The sequence below is a fragment of the Mytilus trossulus genome, chromosome 5 (assembly GCF_036588685.1).
Source record: "Mytilus trossulus isolate FHL-02 chromosome 5, PNRI_Mtr1.1.1.hap1, whole genome shotgun sequence".
In the NCBI taxonomy this organism is placed as follows: domain Eukaryota; kingdom Metazoa; phylum Mollusca; class Bivalvia; order Mytilida; family Mytilidae; genus Mytilus; species Mytilus trossulus.
Window position 1 is genome coordinate 62,336,566 of NC_086377.1, and position 21,610 is coordinate 62,358,175.

Below are 21,610 nucleotides of genomic sequence, written 5' to 3' on the forward strand. Positions count from 1 at the left end.
ACAAGTATAAACAAATATCAAAGATGTTCAGTAAGTTCGTTCATACTTATTTTTCTTTAAGTCTAGCTGTTGTATTATTTTAATATTTTATAACATAAATGGTATGTTAGTATTGAATATGCAGGTTTGGTATTGCTTTTGTAACGAAAACCTACTACTTGATTGAAAAATAAATGTTAAACGGGTATTGCATATTTAGCATGTGGCGTCTTTGTTAAATTTTGTTCGAGTCACTTCATTTCTAGTTCAAACAATACCGACTGTTTCGAATCTTTTGCTTTGTTCTGTATTTTTAAACACGATATGGAATGATGATCGAACACCTTCCTCGCTAATTGTATTTCTGTGTGTGTTTGAACACTGGTAAATAACTGTTGGTTTTAAATTTTCTTCCTTTTTGTGGTAAATGTTGTTTTAATAATCATCAATATCATTGAGACTCAATACGCTATATTTCGAGATACTTGATACCATCGGTCGTTTTAAGGCGACTTTATCATGGTTTTGTGTACAATAATAACTAGCTTTCCCTTTACATCATGTTCATATCAGTACACTACCTCGACATTATATTGAATTCGAATGTAAAGCACTTATGTGTTCGATAAACTAATAATGCGATAGTACACTTAAGTAGGAATATTTTTACCAATGCTACTTTCAATTTGCAATAAAACAATTTTGAAATTAAGCCTCCCGTTGACGAAATTGGGAATAGACACTAAAAACTATACAACAGTTAATATTATTCTAAGGTGTTGTTTATTAAAGGTTTGACGATTGCACAGATTTTTTTAACTTATTATTTCTAAGTACCTCATACATAGCTATTGGCGTTATATAAATAATAAAAAAAAACCAGTTGACCTATACATTTTGAGAGGAAGTAATAATGTTCTGTTACTCAGATTTAAAACAATAAAAAAACGAACAATTTGATAATTATTTATAGTAGACTAAAAAGCATTACTATCCGACAATAGACGATTATCTGGATAAAATGAAACTGGTAAACTGTATTTGGAGACTATTAATATGCTAGTTAAAAGCGATATATCAACATTATAATGACATACATAAAATACCAAACTTTTACAACAAGAGGGACATTATGGTCATTTACTTGCTTCACATTTTTAATAAGAAAATTTGCGATATATTTTGTTTATAAACCAGGTACTTTTCAACTTATAGTGTATTTTGACTGACATCTAAACCTATTTTAGTTATCATTCCTGTTTTGTTATTATAAATGTGGTACTCACAAATAGATAGTGAATAACCGATTTTTCAATTACCAACACAGAGAGAGACCGGTCAAAATGAAATATATTTAAACAAAAAACCACTTTTCAATAGGTTCTTTTAATCATCATTAAGCTTTTTGATATACCACTACTCCAACGACTCCAATACATTGTCCCGGAAGAACCTGAATAGGCTATGTTCAAATCCGAGTAATAACTGCTGCTGTACCACCATGCGCTCTTAAGGATAACTGCAAGGTTACCATTATATTTGTCATTGTCTCTGTCTTTTGTTGTAAATGGCTTACCATTTGCACCGAGGCTATCATTAGGATAATCTATGGAATTTTCTACAATTGATTTAAACTACCACTTCAATCTCATAAAAAGATATATTGATATTTTGGATAAAGACACGACAAAAGCAACAAATGAAGGATAATAAAAAAAAATGTAATATTGTACTAAAAGCTTAATGCATTATATCTTTTCACGTAAAGTGAAAGACTTAAATTCTATTTTTTTTTAAACCATGTTGATATCCATAATGTTATTATTTTTGAAGCTCTGAACGTTAGGCAAACAGTATGTACATTGTTAGACAGATTTATGCTAGCAAACACTACATAATATTTTTTGTTTTGTTCTTATATTTGAATGTTGGTATTTCGCAGAAAATAAAACATAAGAACTCGTATTCTTTGAGCACGATGATGACATGATATATCAATGAGAAGTTTATTTTTTAATAATTTTCTGTTTATGATATTGCAAATACTTGAACCACTACCAGAAGTCAAAGACACGTGAAGATATAGTCGTAGCTAACTCAAATTTTCAAAGTGTTTGATAAATGTTTTGTATGCATTCGATTTTGTCTAACTTGAATATAGTAAAACAAACAAAAATTAAAAAAAATATTAAAACAAAATATTAGATATAACAGGAAAGCTATAAAGTTTATGAAATGTTATTCTCTTCAAACAATAAGCAAATGTTGAAATGAAGTAATACAGTGACCGACATAAAAATAGACTTAGATGATTGGTACTTCATAAAAACTTTACACTTTCATGAAGGCAAATACTTAGCTTTAACTTTGATGAATAGTTTTGTATAACATGTAAATGAAGGGAGATAAAATTAAATGAAGCAGGTCGACTTAGTTTATATATCTGGACTTACGCCCTGGATCTCCACTATACCCAGTAACTGTTAAAACATACAAAGAATGTTCATTACTGACGTTAAATGTGGTATAATTGGCTTTGTGGCTTTGTCCATCTGGTAATTCCATATATATACTTATCTTGTGGTTACTGTTTGTAGATATCAAATGAATATTATCATTTCCTAAAAAATAGCGAAAAATAAATTATGTAAGGACATTTTCTATACAACAAATACAGGCTTAGCAAACTAGGCTGTAACTTCGTGAATTATTAAGTATTTGATTATTGTTTCAGTGAAAATTTATCTATGATGAGTTTATTCACAATCACTAGGTTGATACCACTGCTGGTGGAGTTTTTTTTACTTGAGAATATCAACAGCCCGGTAGTCAGCACTTCTGTGTTGTCAATTTCGTAATTTATTTTTCACCTCATTTATTTAACTTTAGTCTTTTGTAGACGAAACGCGAGTATCGAACAAATCCATGGCGTTAAGGGCACACGATAGAGATACAGGTTAGGGTAATGACGTTGCTAACAGAAATTGTTATTTTCGCGACATCGAACTATGACTTATAGAGAAAAGATTATTTTTTTCGACTTTTTATCATTCAAACTTATCTAACTTAAAAACGAGATCAAAGACCCCTCTTTCTTAAAATGGCATTTGGTGTCTTTACGTAAGAAGACTATGTGTGCCAATTTTCATACAGACGTAAACAGTGCAGCTTTTTAAAATTAAAAAAATATACAGCCAAAAATGACGTTTTATTTCTACATTCTTGAACATTTGATAGCTATTTATTTGAAAAATAAATTGAACAAATGTAAAGGACATTTATATAAAACATAATATACAAATAGTTAACAAAAGACAGCTTGTGTTTATCTTTTAAAACAAAAAAGGTATGTATTTTTGTCGAAAGGAAAAATACGTCCGAAAATCCGAATTTTGAGCACATAGATAAAATTTGGACCTCATTTTACTCAACAAGTAGTACATGCAGGTATATTTTGTATCACATATTTGATTTAATCAGGCAAAACATATCCTTTTTTTGTTCATTCATTAATGAAAGAGAAAAAAAGGATATTATAAAGCGAATTTAGCTAGCTTAATTCAATTTTGTCAAAAAAAAAGATAAAAAAAATAACATGAATAATAACTTGACTAAATTCAAGCCGTATTCATATGACCTTTAATGTAAGCCTTGTAATGTTAGCGCTAGAGATGAATAACGCACACATTAGGCGTCTTTAGTTACAGAAAGGAAAGAGAATGTTAACATTGGAATTGAAATAAGGATTATATTTTTCATTCAAATTTGATAATTTGAGTCGAATCGGTGAAAACATGAACTTGACAGCTAATGACACTTTAATGTTTCTTCAATAAGAAAAAGTATTATATATGTCGTGTACGTGTTATTATTTTGTACAGGTTATTACTTGTACAAACATTTTGTACAAGTAATTACTTGTATGATGCCATCATACAGGTTATTACTTGTACATATACAAATGTACAAGTAATTACTTGTCCAATTTTTATTGAGAAAAAGATAATAACTTGTACAAATCATTATTCTACCTTGGCCTATTTCCTGACTACAATAAAACTTTCCTTTTAAACAAATAATTATTATAAGTGCATCAGTATAAACTTGAAACATTTCAATTTTTTTTTTGATAAATATGGTAGCCAATTTGTACAGATGAGTAGGGTATTAAAGGAAAAAAAGGGAAAATATCAAATAAAATCTTCTAATTATTCAGATTCACTTGTGAAAGATAAAGAGATAAAAGTTATGTAAAGGAAGCCAAGTTAAGTCCAAAAATGACAGCACTTTAAAAATAATTCTAAAGATGGCATGATGTTATGAATGTAGCAGGAATTAAATTAATAAACTCATTTGCAAAGGAGGCGAAATTATTTATTATTGTAAAGTTGATCAACTTTACCCTCCGATGAGAACAGCACACTCTGGAGGCATACAAATAATAATTATAAGGAGTTAAAAAACCACAAATTGCCAATATAAACAGAGAAATTATCCGGATTTTCACTCATATGTGTGAATATTTTGAAAAGGTCGCTCCTTCTATCATTACTACAGTCTTTAATGCTTGTAGTCAAGTCAAAGTGAAAAATGTTACTGTTAGGTAGACCATGTTGATTATCACTCTTGTACTATCAGAATCACTGTACCAAATTCAGTGGACTGCGCCCATAAAAGGCAGAAGTGGATTACCAACTCACTGAGTTTGTTTTTTAATTTTTGGAGCTCCACATATCCTTAATTGAAGGGAATTCCTTTTTTGGCTAGAAAGTTAATTTGTGTATGATAAACCACTTCCACCTCAACATGTTCGTACAAATACAGAACGCTTACTTAAAGAGTATGAGGATTACATGAACACAGTAGAACAACTGACACTGGTCTGAATGATGAAGAATTGTGTAATTCCATAAAACAAAAAAAAACAAGTAAATAAATAATTATTATTAAAACTCAACTGTCAGAGAACAATTGAATATTTCTCTTCATTGAAAAATAATAAATCAAAATTTTTGGAAGAAGAGTTTCATTTTATTTATTCCTTTCAATGACTTTGTCACTTTGCGCTAGTAGTCCGTATTTTAGTGGCACCTAGTGTTTCAGCCGAATATGCTCAAAGTATCATGCTTGCAGAAAAAAAAGTAAATTCACAAAAATACTGGACTTAGAGGAAAATCAATTCGGAAAGTCCATAATCACATTGCAAAATCAAATAACAAAACGCATTAAAAACGAATGGACAAGATCTGTCATATTCCTGACTTGGTACTGGCATTTTCAAATGTAGAAAATGGTGGATTAAACCTGGTTCTATAGTGTTAACCCTCTCACTTTAAAATGACAGTCTCATCAAATTCCGTTTATTTACAACGATGCGTTAAATAGTCAAAAGCTGAAGTCATTTATAATTTACTTAAAAATCAGATAGAAGGAAGATACAAATAAAACTAAAAGATAACGAGTTGTACAAGTTATTATCTTTTTCTCGACAAAAACTGTACAGTTAATTACTCGTACAATTATATTTGTACAAGTAATAACTTGTATGATGGCATCATACAAGTAATTACTCTTACAAAGTAATAACCTGTACAAAAAAATAAAATGTACACGACATATACATAAAACGTATTTGAAAAAGCCGAGATAACGTTAATTTCAATAAATTCTCACGAAAAAACCAGAGCCGTGACTCACAGTTTGCATTTGAAAATGCAATTGATCCAGACTTTATTTATTTAAATTTAGGAAAAATCTATTGTCAACGATTTAGACAACCCCAACTACTTGAATATATAATTTAACACTTTGTGTTGACTCCGAATTTTCAATAGACATTAAACAAGTGTTTACTTTCGTGTTTACTTCCACTCTAACGTAAAAACGGTGCGTCTTCTAACTTTATGAACATATTTACTCGTCATCATTTAAATCTATATTCAATGTAGCCGCAAAATAAATCAGCATTATTTTTGTGTCAGTTGGACTGTATAATACAAATACTACCAGTATTGGAACATAATAACTTCATTACATTGTCCGCATCAATTAAGAGTACCCGCATGTCCTCCTTGAATTCAAAATATTGAATGGCAGTAGATTTTACACCCAGAGTGCCTCATATATCAAACTATTTGACCACATCAACCAAAAACCGACCATATTTGCTTTTTATCATGTTAACTAAATGATTGCATAGTAAATCAGGAATAATTTTATGCCAAAAAGAACGAAATGATACAAATGACAACAATATTGGAGCACAGTGACACCAACATTTTGTTCACATTATTTTAGTACCAGCATGTCCTCTTTTTATCCAAAGAATTGAATCGTAAACACATTTCAGTATTTTGATTTCGCAGTCTGACTCGCAAAACAAAATAATTTGTCCGCATCAACAAAACTAACCATATTTGCATATTATTATACAAATATATATGGCCTCATCGTAAATCAAAAACATCTCCATGTCAGGACTGATTATATATATAAAGATGACAACAATAGTTGAACACAATGACTACAAAAGTTTATCCACATGAATTTAGATTGCCATCATTTCCTCTTTGTATCCCTGATAATGAACGCTATTTAAGTAAGTAGTTTGTGATTGTTTGTATTTTAAACTCAACCATTTAACGGAATCATCCAAAATTCAAATGACTGATTCATATACTCTTTGATGAAAAGTATTAAAAGTTCTCTTCTTGGAAAGGTATGCAGACTGTCAATATAATATGTAAGTTGATTGATTTTGTTTGTAGCCTAACGTCCAGGGCCAAATATTTAAAGAAGGAGAACAAAGCAACGTATACTGCGAAGTTTATATCCCATCATATAAAAAAAAAATCCGATGTGTTGCATAAACTTTCTATACGCCTCGATATTTATACATGTAACTTTTGAAAAGAAAATATAGACATACTACTGTTGCCTTTATATAGACAATCAGCTACTCACTTAAGTTATTTGAACTGGTTTTTGTAATAAATAAAAGTTAATATTTCGAATTATAACATGAATAAAGGTTTGACTTGTTCAGTTTGACAGTTAACAATACGACGTTTGATGATCAAACTACTGATACTTCTAATTTAGTCAATTATAAATACACTGTCTTCAATAAATTTCGACTGGAATAAAAAAAACCGACATAGACTTGCTCTTCATACATGACCGGTAAAAACTAACTAAAATTAAACAAGATGTGAACAATTGAAATTCAAAGTATGACCTTTCACAACGAGCAAAAACCTTAACGAATGCTAGGTAAAAAAATGTAAACGATAACAAAATGAATGCCTTCGGCCTGATTGTTACTACAACTTTGAACAAAATATAAATATGACAGAAGGAAACCATCTACAACAACTAGTTTTGGGAACTCTTGACAGGAGATAAAGAAATATAAAAAAAAAGATATGATATGATTACCAATGAGACAACTCTCCACAAAAGACCAAATGTAAACAAAATAAACAGCTATAGGTCACCTTAAGACCTTCAACAACGATCAAATCCCATGCCGAATAGTCATTAACATGTTTGTTTGAGCTCAACAAAACACTCCTCACCTTCATCCAATCAAACCCTCCTCCTTGCCTTCTTTAACAACACAACAATTTAACACCTCAACTAATAACATAAAGACACAAATAATTGCACAACTAATACTCGCAGCTTTTAAACGCTAGTTAAATACCGCATGTTCAACTAATAGATAAACCATGTACACTTAGATAAAAATATCAGTCGTACTGATAAAAAAAGTTCCCAAAACATAAGTTCACACTTTAATATTTGATAAAGCAGAACTTTAAAAGTGTGCAGTGAACCTTGTGCTCACAACAGATGTTGTCATAACTAATGTATACATCAGACATTATAAAGGCATTTGGAAGATACCAAGAAGTAGTTTACAGTTCAATTTAATGATCATGAAGGGTTGGAAATCGCATAGAAGTTAACATAGGAATAGGCAGAAAATGTAAGTATTTTTTGGCAACATTCTTTAATCCTTCTTTGCATAAAATTCAAAAAGTTTTCTTGTTGTCGTAAATGGTTAAATCCTCAACAAAATTTCGATAATTTTGTTGGAACGAATAAAGGTTCTAAATCAAATGGGACTTTGATCCTCTTTTTAGCATCAACCCAGAAGAGCCGTGTAAGCTGTCGGTATGCTGTTGCAACAACCGCACGCAAACTTTCCCATTTCAATTTTCTTATCTAAAATATTTTACCCAATTCATACGTGACAGGATTGTAATTCTAGTAACCGATGTTACATGTACCAATGAACTGAATATAAGTTAAAAATTCCACAATACTATATTTATTTTGTGTGTCCATTTGTTCATTGTTGTTAAAGCAAACCAAAACTGCAAAAACTTCGAATATTAGACAGATTTTGTTTTAAGTGCCATAATTATTTGTCGATTTCAAAGTCATTGCTTAGTATCTATTTCAGACGACATGGACTTCACACCCTATTGACCCTGCTGTCTTTCATAATTATATTTATATACATTGTAAATAAAAAACAATAAAATAACAGGCAACTGGTATTTTTGCATTTAAAATTATTTTTGTTTCGTTCACTCATTTTTCAATCATTTTGAAATAAATTTAAGGCATATTTTATTTTTATTCATGAAATATATCTAAATATAGAAAAGTAGGAACATCGTTCACTCCCTCTCCCTTAGTTTTTTATAAAAAATCCTTGACAACAAACTTTATTTTGGGATTATAAAATGCAAAACTTATTTGTTTTTATTTCTGTTAGTGTTATTTTGTTTCCATTCTCTGCCCTTCCATAAAATAGTGAAATATTTTTGAGTGTTCTTTCGAACTTTCGAAATAAAAAATGACAACCGTTCAGGCAAAAATTTTATGTTGAAAAAATCGTAAAGACACAGCAAGTGATACTTCATAGCTATATGATACAGTTTTCTTTTAAAGTATAACTATTTAATCTGACGGGAAATTACCTTCCACTCTTGGAAAATCGTTTTTGAACATCTGCATCATATTATCTGTTATCAACAATTTTAGAATTTCAAAAACTATTCCAAGCTTAAAACTTTTACTGTGAACTTCCTATCCCTTGACCCCCTCCCCCCAAAAAAGTTTAATTAACGCTCCTGAGGACACATGATTCTTACGCAGAAACAAGGAGTTCCACTTGGTTAAAACAAAATATTTACAGTTTCGTGCAAATTTGTCATAGAAACAATATTCAAGATGCTCAGGTTACACTGAAACTATTATCTAAACTCATCTTAAAAGAGTTCAGGTGCACCTGGTTGTTTGCCTTGATCAACTTCATATGTGCCTGATTTTTACAGAAAATAGTTAATCCCGACTTATTTTAGCGCCTGTCAAAAGTTTGAGCCTCTTGTTTTTGTTTGTCTTGTATGTTTTCTTCAAATTTTAGTTCATTTATATGTTATGAAGTTGAATGTGACGTCCATTTTCATTGAACTATATTACATTTATGTAAGGGCCGACTGAAGCCCGCCTCTGGGTGTGATATTGCTCCTTTGTGGTCAGGTTGTTGTTTCTGACATATCACCGTGTCCATTTTCAATTTTATTAAAAAGAAGTCCTTTGTTCTATAATTATGCTATAGTAAAAGTAATCAGATTCACAACAATGTCAATTTTAAGAAAACAGATAACAGTTTACTAGTCATTTACAGTTAAGCATCAATGATCTCGAATATTTACCACTGTTAACTTTAATATAAAGGCACAGAACCAAGACATAGGAGCACAGAACTAGGATTGTTTGTCTAATCACCAGCACATCGTTAGGACAGTTTCGATTGGCGAACTTGCACGACTTTTGCAACAAAAACAATTCTAATATTCTTTGCATGGTACTAATGACATATCAGAGAACAATTAGTCGTCAAAACGATTCAGGACTGAATCACCAGCACAGAACGTTCTCTCGTGGACAACTTTACCCACCGTGTTTTACTCGGGTAGACATAAAATATTTCCATTTTGACTGCATTAATGTAAGTATAGTAAACGCGAGAAGTGAAGTTAACTAACGAAATATGCGCACGCGGCATTTAGTTGCGTTTATTTATATATCTATTACTTGGTCTGCATCCAACTGTATCTGTAATGAGTTTATTATACATTAAAATTGTGCTTATGTTCATCAATTCATATTGTTATACATATTTCAATTTTCAGTATCGTAATATAACTGACCAGCTGAATATTAACAATGATTATTTAATTATTGAATTTGTTTGGGTGTTATCGAATAATGCAAGTATTCTAATACTTAGGAAGCTCATGTGTCAATTGAAACTTTGTTTCGAGGTAAAAGTGGGTTGTTTATGGTCCATTGCTTAATTGATTACAGTTGTTGTGGATAATCACTGTATTTCGAATATTTCTAAATAAAAGCAAATAAAATAGTTCAAATACCTAACCAATATTCCCCATTAGCAATACCAAATCCATGTTTGTATTCATTCCATGTTCGATAAAAATCCACAGAACCATTAACTCTTCTCTGTATAACCTTTGAAAAGAAGGTTTATCTTCTTTTTAACAAATACAAAAACAGAACGTTATATTGAATAATGACAAACAATTCAAATGTATCGCACATTAAAAATCCGGTTTTGCTTAGTTTTATCCAAAATAAAACTGGATTTAACAGTAAAAGGTACAATGATAACAATTAAAAATGAATTGTTTATATTAAAAGATTGGTTATATAATCTATAATTGTTTTCGAAGACCGTGATACATAATTATCATTGCAAGTTTAAGAGAAGATATATATATATACATAGTTTATATTTATTTAAGAGATTTTTTATATAATATTTTCGATTTATAAATTAATTCCAAGGGAAATAAATACATTGTAGTCATATATATTTTTTCTAAATCTGACTCGATTTATACTTTAACCTAGCGATTTATTTTGTTTTTGTTCATTAACGTGTGGTTAGGTGAATCATTGGTCAAAATCAAGCATGACTGAAATGTTCTAGCTCCCTTTTAATTTGTAATGACATGTCAAGAAAAACTGCGACCATGACTGATTGCGTCACATGATGAGATACATGAGATAGATGGTTTCAATGGTTTCCTATGAGATATGGACGGAAGTAGCAACTGCTCAGGGTTAAACATATATCAGGGTTCTTTTAAACGTCAACTTTGTTTTTAGTTTTTCCATTATAATGACTTATTTGTATAAGCCTGTATTTCAACGTTGCTTGTACTTTTAAACGTTGTGTATCTAGGAAAAGTACACAACATTTACTTTATCGCAAACTTACAGTCCATTTTTCTTTTAGGCGTACTACACAGTATACTTTAACTGGTCGATTAGTACCGTTCGGGTATATTGTGTAAACACCATCCGTTGATATATCCAGGTCAACACATTCCCGGCCCTCTGTAAATTACAACCAAGCCATTTTTGTAATGTAGTATATTGAAATAACCATTGAATTTATTACGGTTGTTTAAAATAGTAGTAGATGGCACAATACAATGCTCGATGTGCATATTTTATTACATTTTTATTTATTTTGTCCTAAATATACAAGCAATGCATAAGGTTTGCCATAAATCATATGTCACGTCATATAAATGTATTCATATTTTTATTAATTAGATAAATGAAGATGTGGTGTGAGTGTCAATGAGACAACTCTCCATCCAAATAACAATTTAAAAAAGTAAACCATTATATGTCAATGTACGGCCTTCAACATAATACATGTTCATACATCACGATCACGAACGCAATCGATTGAACATGTTGAACAAAAATCATCTTCTAAATTAACTGTGTTATCGTGTTAAAGTCTTTTTTGTAGTTATTGTTGAAATACTCACTTAAACAATGATAACCAGACCAATAATCTGAGATTGCAGCACAGACACATTTCTGATCATTGCACCGAAAATGAGTTTCACATTCCCCTGATGAAGTACATGTAGAATTGAAAGCTTTTCCTATAATTATATGATTAAATTATTCATGACAACATATCACTGCAAATTAATTTTGCAAAGTGGGCAACTGTCTCGGTACAGAAGAATGCTGATACAGTGTGATTTTCAGAATAGTTAATAGTTAATTTCAAAATTGATTTAAAAAACCTGATAAAAATGCTTAAAAATAAACATATAATAGTGATGTATTATGAAAAGGGTTCTCTTGTTTAACTGCTCGAGTTTTTATATTTTCTAGCAAATGGATACAATTTCATTAGATTATATTTTGCTATTCAGATTTGCTTTTCTTTGTTGCATCATATATTTTGTTTATATGGTTATTATACTTCTCACACGATTTAATTGTCTTCTGTCTTCCATTTCATGTAATTTTTGGAATTTATGTTAATGTAAAATTTGAAATGATTTTTTTAAAACTGACCGATAATCTTGCTTCTTATATTTTGGAACATTTGCAAGCGATGTCAGAAATTAGATTTATGTAAGCAACTGTGAAAAAATGCTATATCTATGGTCTACATACTTTGTGTGCATGCTGAACCCGTCCAGTATTCAAACGCTTGATCACATTTACACTTTCCATGTATACAAATCAAGCTTTTTAGACACTCAGAGGAAGCGTTGCAAGTGATGTTTATGCTTTTCCCTGTGATAATTGAATTAGTATATACATTTTCATAAGTGTGAAGTCGCAAAAATAAACACATATAAACATTCTAAAATGCTTTAAAAATTGTAATGTTTATATTTAAAACTGAATAAGCTGATACATACAGGGCATTTTACTTCCGAATGGCCATTTTTAATGTCACTTTTACGTCATATATTTGCTGAACTTCGCATCTTTAACATAAAAGTAAATTTAAAAATATATATTTTAATAGTTAAGACACATGATACTGTTAACGTGTTTTTAATTAGCCCGAAGATGTCATCTTAACAGAAGTCCGTCCATAAACATAGAAATTATTAATGACATCACCCTTATTAAACTAAAAAAAATATAATTTAAATTTCCATCTTCCTCAGGGAAAAATAACCTAAAATGAATGATTGGCTACCCTATTTAGTTCCTTTTGGTGGCATTACTCCTGAAGTCTTTTCATATTCATATGTCCTTGCCTTAAAAAGTGGACTTTCAAAGTTAATGTAACACTACCTACTCTAGAGAAGGTGTTATTCGGATACTTTAATATAAGATATTTTAATACAATTACTTAAACAAGATCTATAGGAGTTGCTGTTTCTTACTTTGAATACAAGCTGTGCTTTTCCAATACTGACTACCAGGACAACTACATATGTTTTGTGTGCATTGCAACATATGTGAGCATTGTTTGTTTTCAGTACATACCTCGCTATTTGATTTTTCTGAAAAAGTACAGAAGTTTATCATCTCTGTTAATAAGGTTAGTATATCAATACATTTGACTATATTTTTTCAAATATGTTTTCTTCCCATGTGTTTATAACTTCTTTCATTCATCCCTTATTTAGCGAAATTGTTTTGGGCGTACAGTATAAAATGGACCCTTTACTGATTACCCTTATCTCTCACAATTTGTTAGACATATTGTGTTTCTTAAACAGGATAACCTATAATAAAAAAAGTAAGCAGTACAAATACAGAATAGAAAGTCCGTAGTAAATATGAACATCAATTAAAGGAAAGCAAATATTGTTCAAGTATCTTTTATATATAAGAATTAGGCACAGGTGAGATACGAAAACCATATTTTCTGTTTCGATATTCTTCGTCGTTGTATTATAATTCATTTGTATTCTGGAAAATGACATTTAGTTCTGTTGATACGGTATGCAATGTCAATTGACTATGATTTCGGGCTAAACATTAAGGTTACCACTCGGAAAAGAGGTTAAAGGCCCAAGGACATACGTTATAGTTTTGAACACTCAGTAATTTTTTTCATGTTCAAATATGTTATATGAACTATACCTGCATGTACTACTTTTGAAATTAATGGCATAAAATTTTTAAATATTTACTCAACATTTCGATTATTTGGATTTATCTATCTATTGAACAGACAAATCTAACTTTTTTGTTTCAAATGATCATCTCAAGCGGATTGTTGTAAAAAACATTTGGAATCTTTTTTCAGATTTATTTGTTTAACAATCCTTCGAAAATAATCATTGTCTATTACAGTCATGTTCATGATTTTAGGAAAAATATCTATTTTTTGCTGTATATGTTTTTAATTTTTAGAAAACTCATTGGTGATATGTTCATACAATTTGTACAAATATTCTTTGTACAAAATCAAGCCAAATATCGTTTTCAAAAAGAGTGGTCCCATGTTCTCGTTTTCAGGCCAATGATTAAAGCAGTCGAAAATGCATCTTTTTCCTTTCATGGTCATGTGTCACATTATGAAATCGAAATAATATTTCTCTTGGTAAGCAACAGCTTTACTTTCTCTGTATCTCTATTGCACGTACCTAATACTTAGTTAACAAATTCTGAAAAAAAAACATATATCTTCAGACGTCTGAAAAAGTTGTTGCAATGTTTTTAGATATCATTAGGGTGTCTCACCCAACAACCATTAGTCAGGGATACCGTATAGGATTACAATATGTAATGTAAACTACGACAATCATATTTTTTTTTATCTCTGTGATACGAACCTTAAGTAGATATAGATTTAGGAAGATGTGGTTTGAGTGCCAATGAGACAACTCTCCATCTAAATGACAAATTATAAAAGTAAACCATTATAGGTCAACTTACGGCTTTCATTACGGAGACTTGGCTCACACCGAACAACAAACTATCAAGGGCCCCAAAATTACTAGTGTAAAACCATTCAAACGGGAAAACCAACGGTCTAATCTATATAAAAGACACGTATAAATTACATAAACAAACGACAACTACTGTACATCAGATTCCTGACTTAGGACAGTCAGGTGAAAATATTTGCAGCGGGATTAAACGTTTAAATGGTACCAAACCTTCTCCTTTTTTCAGAAACAATTGTATAACATCACAACATAGAAAAACACACTATAAAATATCAATTGGAATGCTTAACTCAACCAATACATGAACTCACTTTTTATGCAGGCAATATTATCCCAATAATACTGGTTTGAAACACATTGACATCGTCCAGTTGAGCAAACGAGGTTACTGCCACATTCATTCGTCGATGAGCATGACGCATTTATTGTCTTTTCTATATTAAAAGAAGTGATGAAATGTATATTAATTGAAATCTATCAATACTGTTTTGATCTACTTTTTTAGCGAGTTCTTATTTCCGCGTATTTTGTATTGTCGATAAGTATAAATTTAGTGATAAGGGTTTATGTGTTTAAAAAAATAAAACAAAATATTCAATAAATAACAAACGATGAAAAAATTAAAAAGGTGAAAAATAATATTCAAAGATCATTCAATCATCAATTTGAAAGCAGTAAAATTTAACTCCGACTATTATTTTTTTTTTTTATCTTTTCACCTTTTGTAAAAAAAAAATTGCAACTATAACTGGTGTTATTTTAACAGTTGCACAGTTATAAAAAACAGTAATATTCATTCATTTGTTTATATTCATAAAATCTGTACTTGAATTCTCTTATAGCTATGTTCGCGATAACATAACTACAGCGAAATTTGTGAAAAAAAGTACACCGCGAAAATGATTACATATACAGTAATTAAAAATTCCAGACATTATTATTGTTAAACTGTATCATGCACGTGTTATATTGAATACTATAATAATCAAAGTTTAGAATCTAATCAATTATGTTAGTGTAGTAAAAAGTAAAAAAAGGTTGAAATAGGAAAATGAAGCGAATCTTGTATTGATTCTTGTTACCCATGAACGTGCTTTGTGTATGCATTTGTATAGAGTACTTACGCTCCTGGTGTCCACATTGTAGGTCAAAGTTACAAAGCTCAGTACCACCACAGCATTTTTCACATGTTAAATGTCTTCCATCAGATGATCGGCGCCCAAATATATTTGTGTTTGAACCATGCAGACATAACTACGAAAATGTAGAAAGCAGTTTTGTTATAATTCATGCATGAGGACATGAGGATTTAATTAACAAAATGTCATGACAAAAAAGTAAGAAATGAACACACAAAGTACATTTATGATATTTACTATTGTCATTCAGAACACACGTTCTTGATATAATTAATTGGTTGATTGTTATTTGCTTTATGTCCAGTGGTTATTATAACATAATAAAAAAACAAATGACATGCGGTATCTATCCATGACACAAAATCAATAGATGGAACGCAAAAAGCACACTAGAAGTCAAGGATCATCGCTTGCATTGCATGTTATTACAGTACAATAGGTAGGTCCAGTCATTGGGGTTGCCCTGGAAATTTTGACTGCCACTGGAAATTGGTGGTATATTGGATTCCTTTCGACATGCAGACTACTGATAACTCAAAAGTTGCTGAAAGAGTTGTTATCGTCAAACGAATATTTCACTCTATCTCGTCACGAAATGTAATTAACGTTCCTATTTTAATCTGACGTGGCCGCCTTTTTATCCCCACACTGACCACATTTATATTTTCCAGTAATAATAGTGGTGTAATTTCAATTGCTTTTTCCCGTTGTAATGTCGTGCAATTCGAACAAATACAAGAATAAGATAATGATACATGTCGAAAAAAAGAAAGAGCAAACAATTTTGACATAAAAAAAATCAAGAGGCAATGGTTAAGAAACAAGCTTGATGACATGAACGTATCTGAACACGCATCTTAAAATAAGATTCAAGGTATTGTTTTGATGATATTCATTTTTATTGTAGTATTTGAAATTCGTTTGTTAGATTTAGTTTGATCGTTTAGAAAAAATAAATGTTTTTTTGGAATATTCAGTTTGTAAAGGTTCTTATTACTATGATTTTTATAATTTCGCAAGTACAAACACTTGAAAGAATAAACTGAGCTTTTCATATGTTTTATAAAAGTTAAAATATTTTAATACAATAAACTTAAGCATACCGTTGAGTGTTTGCACCCGAGGTCATACTTCACGTGCTGTGTTTCAGTCAAGTACTTATGAATGAAACAAACCTGCAAAACAGTGGAATGCTGAAGTTATACTGTAGTCACCATTATATATGAAAATGAACAGAAGAGTAAATGGTAAATGCTACTATATATATCAACTGGTAAACTGACATGTTACAGTAATCATCTACGATTGAGAGGTTTAGCTAGCTATAAACCAGGTTTAATCCACCATTTTTTACGTAAGAAAATACCTGTTCCAAATCAGGAATATGACAGTTGTTATCCAGTTAAGTATTTTTGTGATTTTACTTTTTTGTATATTTAAATTGCTTTTATTTTATGTCTCTCGTTTTAATATTTCTTACTTATAAAGCGTTTGAATGAAGACTAAATGGATGAATATGATGTGCATCCTTGTCAAAAATATATGTTAAAATGTGTTGATGTTGTTATGAGTGTAGATCTTAAACTAGATATACCTCGTCCTTCGCACATGTCATTGAACTATTACAGGATTTCGGATTGTCGACATTATCACAGGATAGACAATTTTGTCCTGGAACTAAAGAAATACCACATTAATTATTTAATGAACAACACAGATCAAAAACTTCCTTTTTGTGTAAAACTGCAAAATTTTCGCCCCTGTTAGTTGAATTGACATTTTCCCAAATTGTGCAGATGTAAACTTTGTTGCAAATAAAGAAATATTAAGCGTGGCACAATTGTCAGTGTTAAATTTTCATTGACCAAACCCTTAACATTTAATTGCAAATGAAATATCTTGTACCGAAATAATCAACTTTCATTCATTTTGTCTTGTTTACAAACTTTAGTAACCAGGTCATTAAATGTGTTGATAATATTTAAAAAGAATTAAAAAAGAGAAAAAGAAACCATCGATATATAGATATATTCAAGATATATGTCTGTGACTAAGAATTTTTTGGTATTTAGGATTTTCCAAACAATAAATTTGTGGTGTCCTATTTCAAAATGAAACTGGAAGTGAGGTGCTATGTTTTTGTAGTTATAAACTATTAATACAAATTTCTATTTCCATCGACATTTGTATGCACTAGATTAACATGATTAAAACGATTAAAACGATCAATGCATCTGGATTGTTGGTTATGACAAACGATGAATAATGCTGTAATTTTGCTATATACTTGTTATTATGTTTTGACATGAAAGATCATAATTGCAGACGTTAGAATCATTGCAGCATTTCTGGCATACGATATGGGCGTGTTCGTTTCTTTTTCCTAAAATGTGACCCGTAACATCCTTTTGGCAAAGCTGAAAAAAAAATGTTCAATTTAAAGAAACAATAAAATATCGAGAAAGATCGAAAGATTTAATGAAAATATTCAAAATCATTAATATAAAAGCAAAAACATAAACGTTGATTATTGTTCTTATTATATTATTATATCTGATTTGCTATTTGGGTCTTATTTGATGTCAATACTGTTATAGTTTTAAGTGTAAGCATATTTCAGTCATATTGTATGTTTGTGTCTATACAAACAGGAAAAAAGAAAGTGTATTGTGCAATAGTTTAAGATTTATCTGATTTAAAAAAAATCATACCTCTTGAAATGTACAACCAACATCGTATTTAGTTTCATTTCCATGCGTGAAGTATTTCTGAACAAAACAAATCTAATAATAAAATAAAACAGTTAGTTAAAAGAATTACAAAGGCATGTCATTTTAAAAACAAAACGAAACATAACATTTAGAACGGCTTTTTATAAAGTACCTGATATACCTGCTCAACTGAAGTATTTATTGTACTCTCTGTAAATAAGGGCAACAATGGTATACCGCTGATATTAGATATGCTTCTACACAAAACGACTGTAATGAGTTTCTTTTTTTTTAGAGGAGGTATGATATAAAGTCATTTTTGGCACAAGAAATCCCTAAATAGTAAAATTATTCAGTTTTCACGAAAGTTTTTCATTATAGGTCATTCCATTGATATTATATTATCATTTGTGTTGATGACACTGTAGTTTTATTATAATTTCAAAATAGACATGTTTCATCTTAAAACGTGCCTTACGCTACTGGTCCGAAACAAAATAGACATGAACCAATGATAAGCCTACAAAATAATTTTTACATGATAAGTCTTAAAAAATGAACTCGGCTCGAAACAGGAGTAAAAGCTTGTCAAAAGTCGCATTACACCTATTTATTATCCTCGTACAATACAGCTGATGTATGAAATACACTCATCATAGATCATGAAGACACTTAAAAATGTTATTGTTTAAAATGTGTTACCTCATCTTTGTCACATGTGATTGCATGTTGACATTTTTCATCTTGCCTCATTCCGCTGCACGAAAAACATATCCGTTCGCTGTCTAATGAACAAGAAAATATTTTTAACTGGACACTAAATATAGGTCTATCAATGAAATTTAACATGTAGAGAGGGACAACTGCTTTGTCAATAACTTTTCCTAGCAAATAGGTTGCAGAAAGACAGTTAAACAGTTAAACATGTTAAACGAAAGTGGAAGTTATTTTGTTTTTATAACAACCTCATTTGATGTTGTTATTTTGAGATTCTTTCAATCCTAAAGAGTTTAGATATGCCAAATTATTTGGTCACAGTGAAGGAATGAAAAAAAAGATTATCAGAACAACCGGAGTTGTGATTATCAATCAGCTGTTTTCTACTCTTCGGTCCAATCGTTGTCTCCTTGACATATTCCCCATTTCCATTCTCAATTTCATTCAGCTGACATGCTGTATAATAATTTATTTGATTTGACAAAATACCTTGTTTAACTTTTGCTTCAGATTTGTACTGCACATTTGTTTTGTATGTATGAAATGAAATCGAAAAGCGCATACAAAACTAATGTTTAAGAAAGATGACGCCAACAAAAAGGCACAAAACAATAACAAAACAGAACATGACAGAAAAGAACAAGGACAAGCAGAAAATAGAAATACAAACAAACAAACAGAAAACAAAAACAATAACATATTATACACTCGCCAAAAAATAACTGAAATGTACCTCTCAATGAAATGAATTTTTTAAACCGTCATGTTTTATTTGCATGACATAGACAGACTCATAGATAAATTGCGTTGGTGATGTCATCTATTATATTACCAGGACTTTTAACTATCCATATTTGAAGACCTGTACAAGGTCACAACAACTTTGCTCCATTTTTGTTTATAAACAAATATTGAAAAGTCAGGTGTACATTTCATTCTGGCGTTATATTCAGATTTTATTCGAAAATAATTTTAATTATATATTATATTTACTTATACTGTTCACTAGAATCGACAGCAACATCAAACCACTAAACATCATCCCTCATGTTGTAAAAATTAATGTTATATATAAATAATTTATAGTCAATGTTAGACAATTCATTCTTGTCTCACTTTGTTGTAATAGTGTTACCTACAGGTATGTAGTTCAAGCGTAATTTAAATGCTAGATGTGATATATTACGTTTTATCACATATGATATCTTAAGATAATGGATACGTAACATTGATGTATGTGAAACATAGAATTCATGAGAAACAAAGTAAACTGTTTGTAAAGATTTATAAGGATAAAGAATGTAAATCGACGCTTCACTAAGAAACTTATGGTAAGTGTCAGTTTTAAATACTTGTTGTTGTCACGGTTTTAAGGCCTTAGAAAACAGCTAAGTAGCTTTTTTTTCTATTTCCAACACCGAGATGTGTGTATAGCAAGAGTCTCTTGAACTTCGGCAAATATGGTCTGTTTTATTTTACTCTAGACGATTCCAACAATGTTTCTGTTTTGTTACCTTGATTTGTAGTTTTGAATTGATAAATGAAACTTTACATCGGTAATCTATTGTTGACCTCATGTATCTTTTTACAGTATTTATGTTTCGTACATAAATGACAGTGCATCATTAGCCTCAAAATGCCGGTTGGTATAAATATATACATTTGTGTGTATGTTTATTGACTGCATATGTTTTAAATTGTAATATATTGTATTTCATGTATATGTACCAAGTTGTACTTAAAATAAAAATATCTATTTATCTATATATGACCTTAGAAGATTAATTATCAGATGATATATATCTTGACCTATAAAAGTTTACTTTTATAAGTTGTGACTTGGATAAAGGATTGTCTCATTGGCACTCATTTAACATCTTCCTAAATCTATATAAGAATGATGTGTAGTTTTAATCAAGCTGAATCGCGACTTAAGCCAATAGTTTTTCTCACAAACATATTTCGAATCAGCTAACGAGATCTGCATTTTTTTTCTTCAAAATAAGTGATACCTGTTAACGAGATTGACGTTCCGTTTTATACTACAAAAGAGAGTTTAATGTTACCTGATTTTGGTACATCGTCGAAGTTAAACATATGTTTGGTTTTATTTTTCTCGTCTTCTTATCTCTTATAGTATAATGATAAAACAAAATTCACAGACAGTGATAATCATGATGTATGCACAGGATACATTGTTCTTATATTTATATGTGAAAACAAATAAAACTTACACGCTCGCATTCTGTGTTGATACTTGTCCACACAAGACGTGAACTGATTATCA

General features: G+C 30.2%; 1 protein-coding gene across 1 annotated transcript; it reads right to left on the bottom strand.

The window, feature by feature from the left end:
* Window positions 1-1,352: 1,352 nt before the first annotated feature.
* Window positions 1,353-21,594, bottom strand: LOC134718167 (fibrinogen-like protein 1). Its single transcript, XM_063580656.1, has 7 exons — window positions 21,558-21,594; window positions 20,317-20,367; window positions 19,309-19,391; window positions 18,607-18,678; window positions 18,183-18,312; window positions 2,433-2,600; window positions 1,353-1,597 (listed from the first exon to the last, which is right to left on the bottom strand). The coding sequence occupies exons 1-7, from the start codon at window positions 21,565-21,567 to the stop codon at window positions 1,353-1,355; spliced, it is 759 nt and encodes a 252-aa protein (XP_063436726.1). The 5' UTR covers window positions 21,568-21,594.
* Between the last annotated feature and the right edge of the window lie 16 nt (window positions 21,595-21,610).

What these genes read in the sequence shown, in the direction of transcription:
- LOC134718167 (XM_063580656.1), bottom strand. An exon ending in TTGGTTGTACATTTCAAGAG is followed by an intron (nt 18,313 to 18,606) that starts GTATGATTTTTT and finishes TTTTTTTTTCAG; the next exon opens with CTTTGCCAAAAGGATGTTAC. An exon ending in ATGTCAAAACATAATAACAA is followed by an intron (nt 2,601 to 18,182) that starts GTATATAGCAAA and finishes GCTATTTTTTAG; the next exon opens with GAAATGATAATATTCATTTG.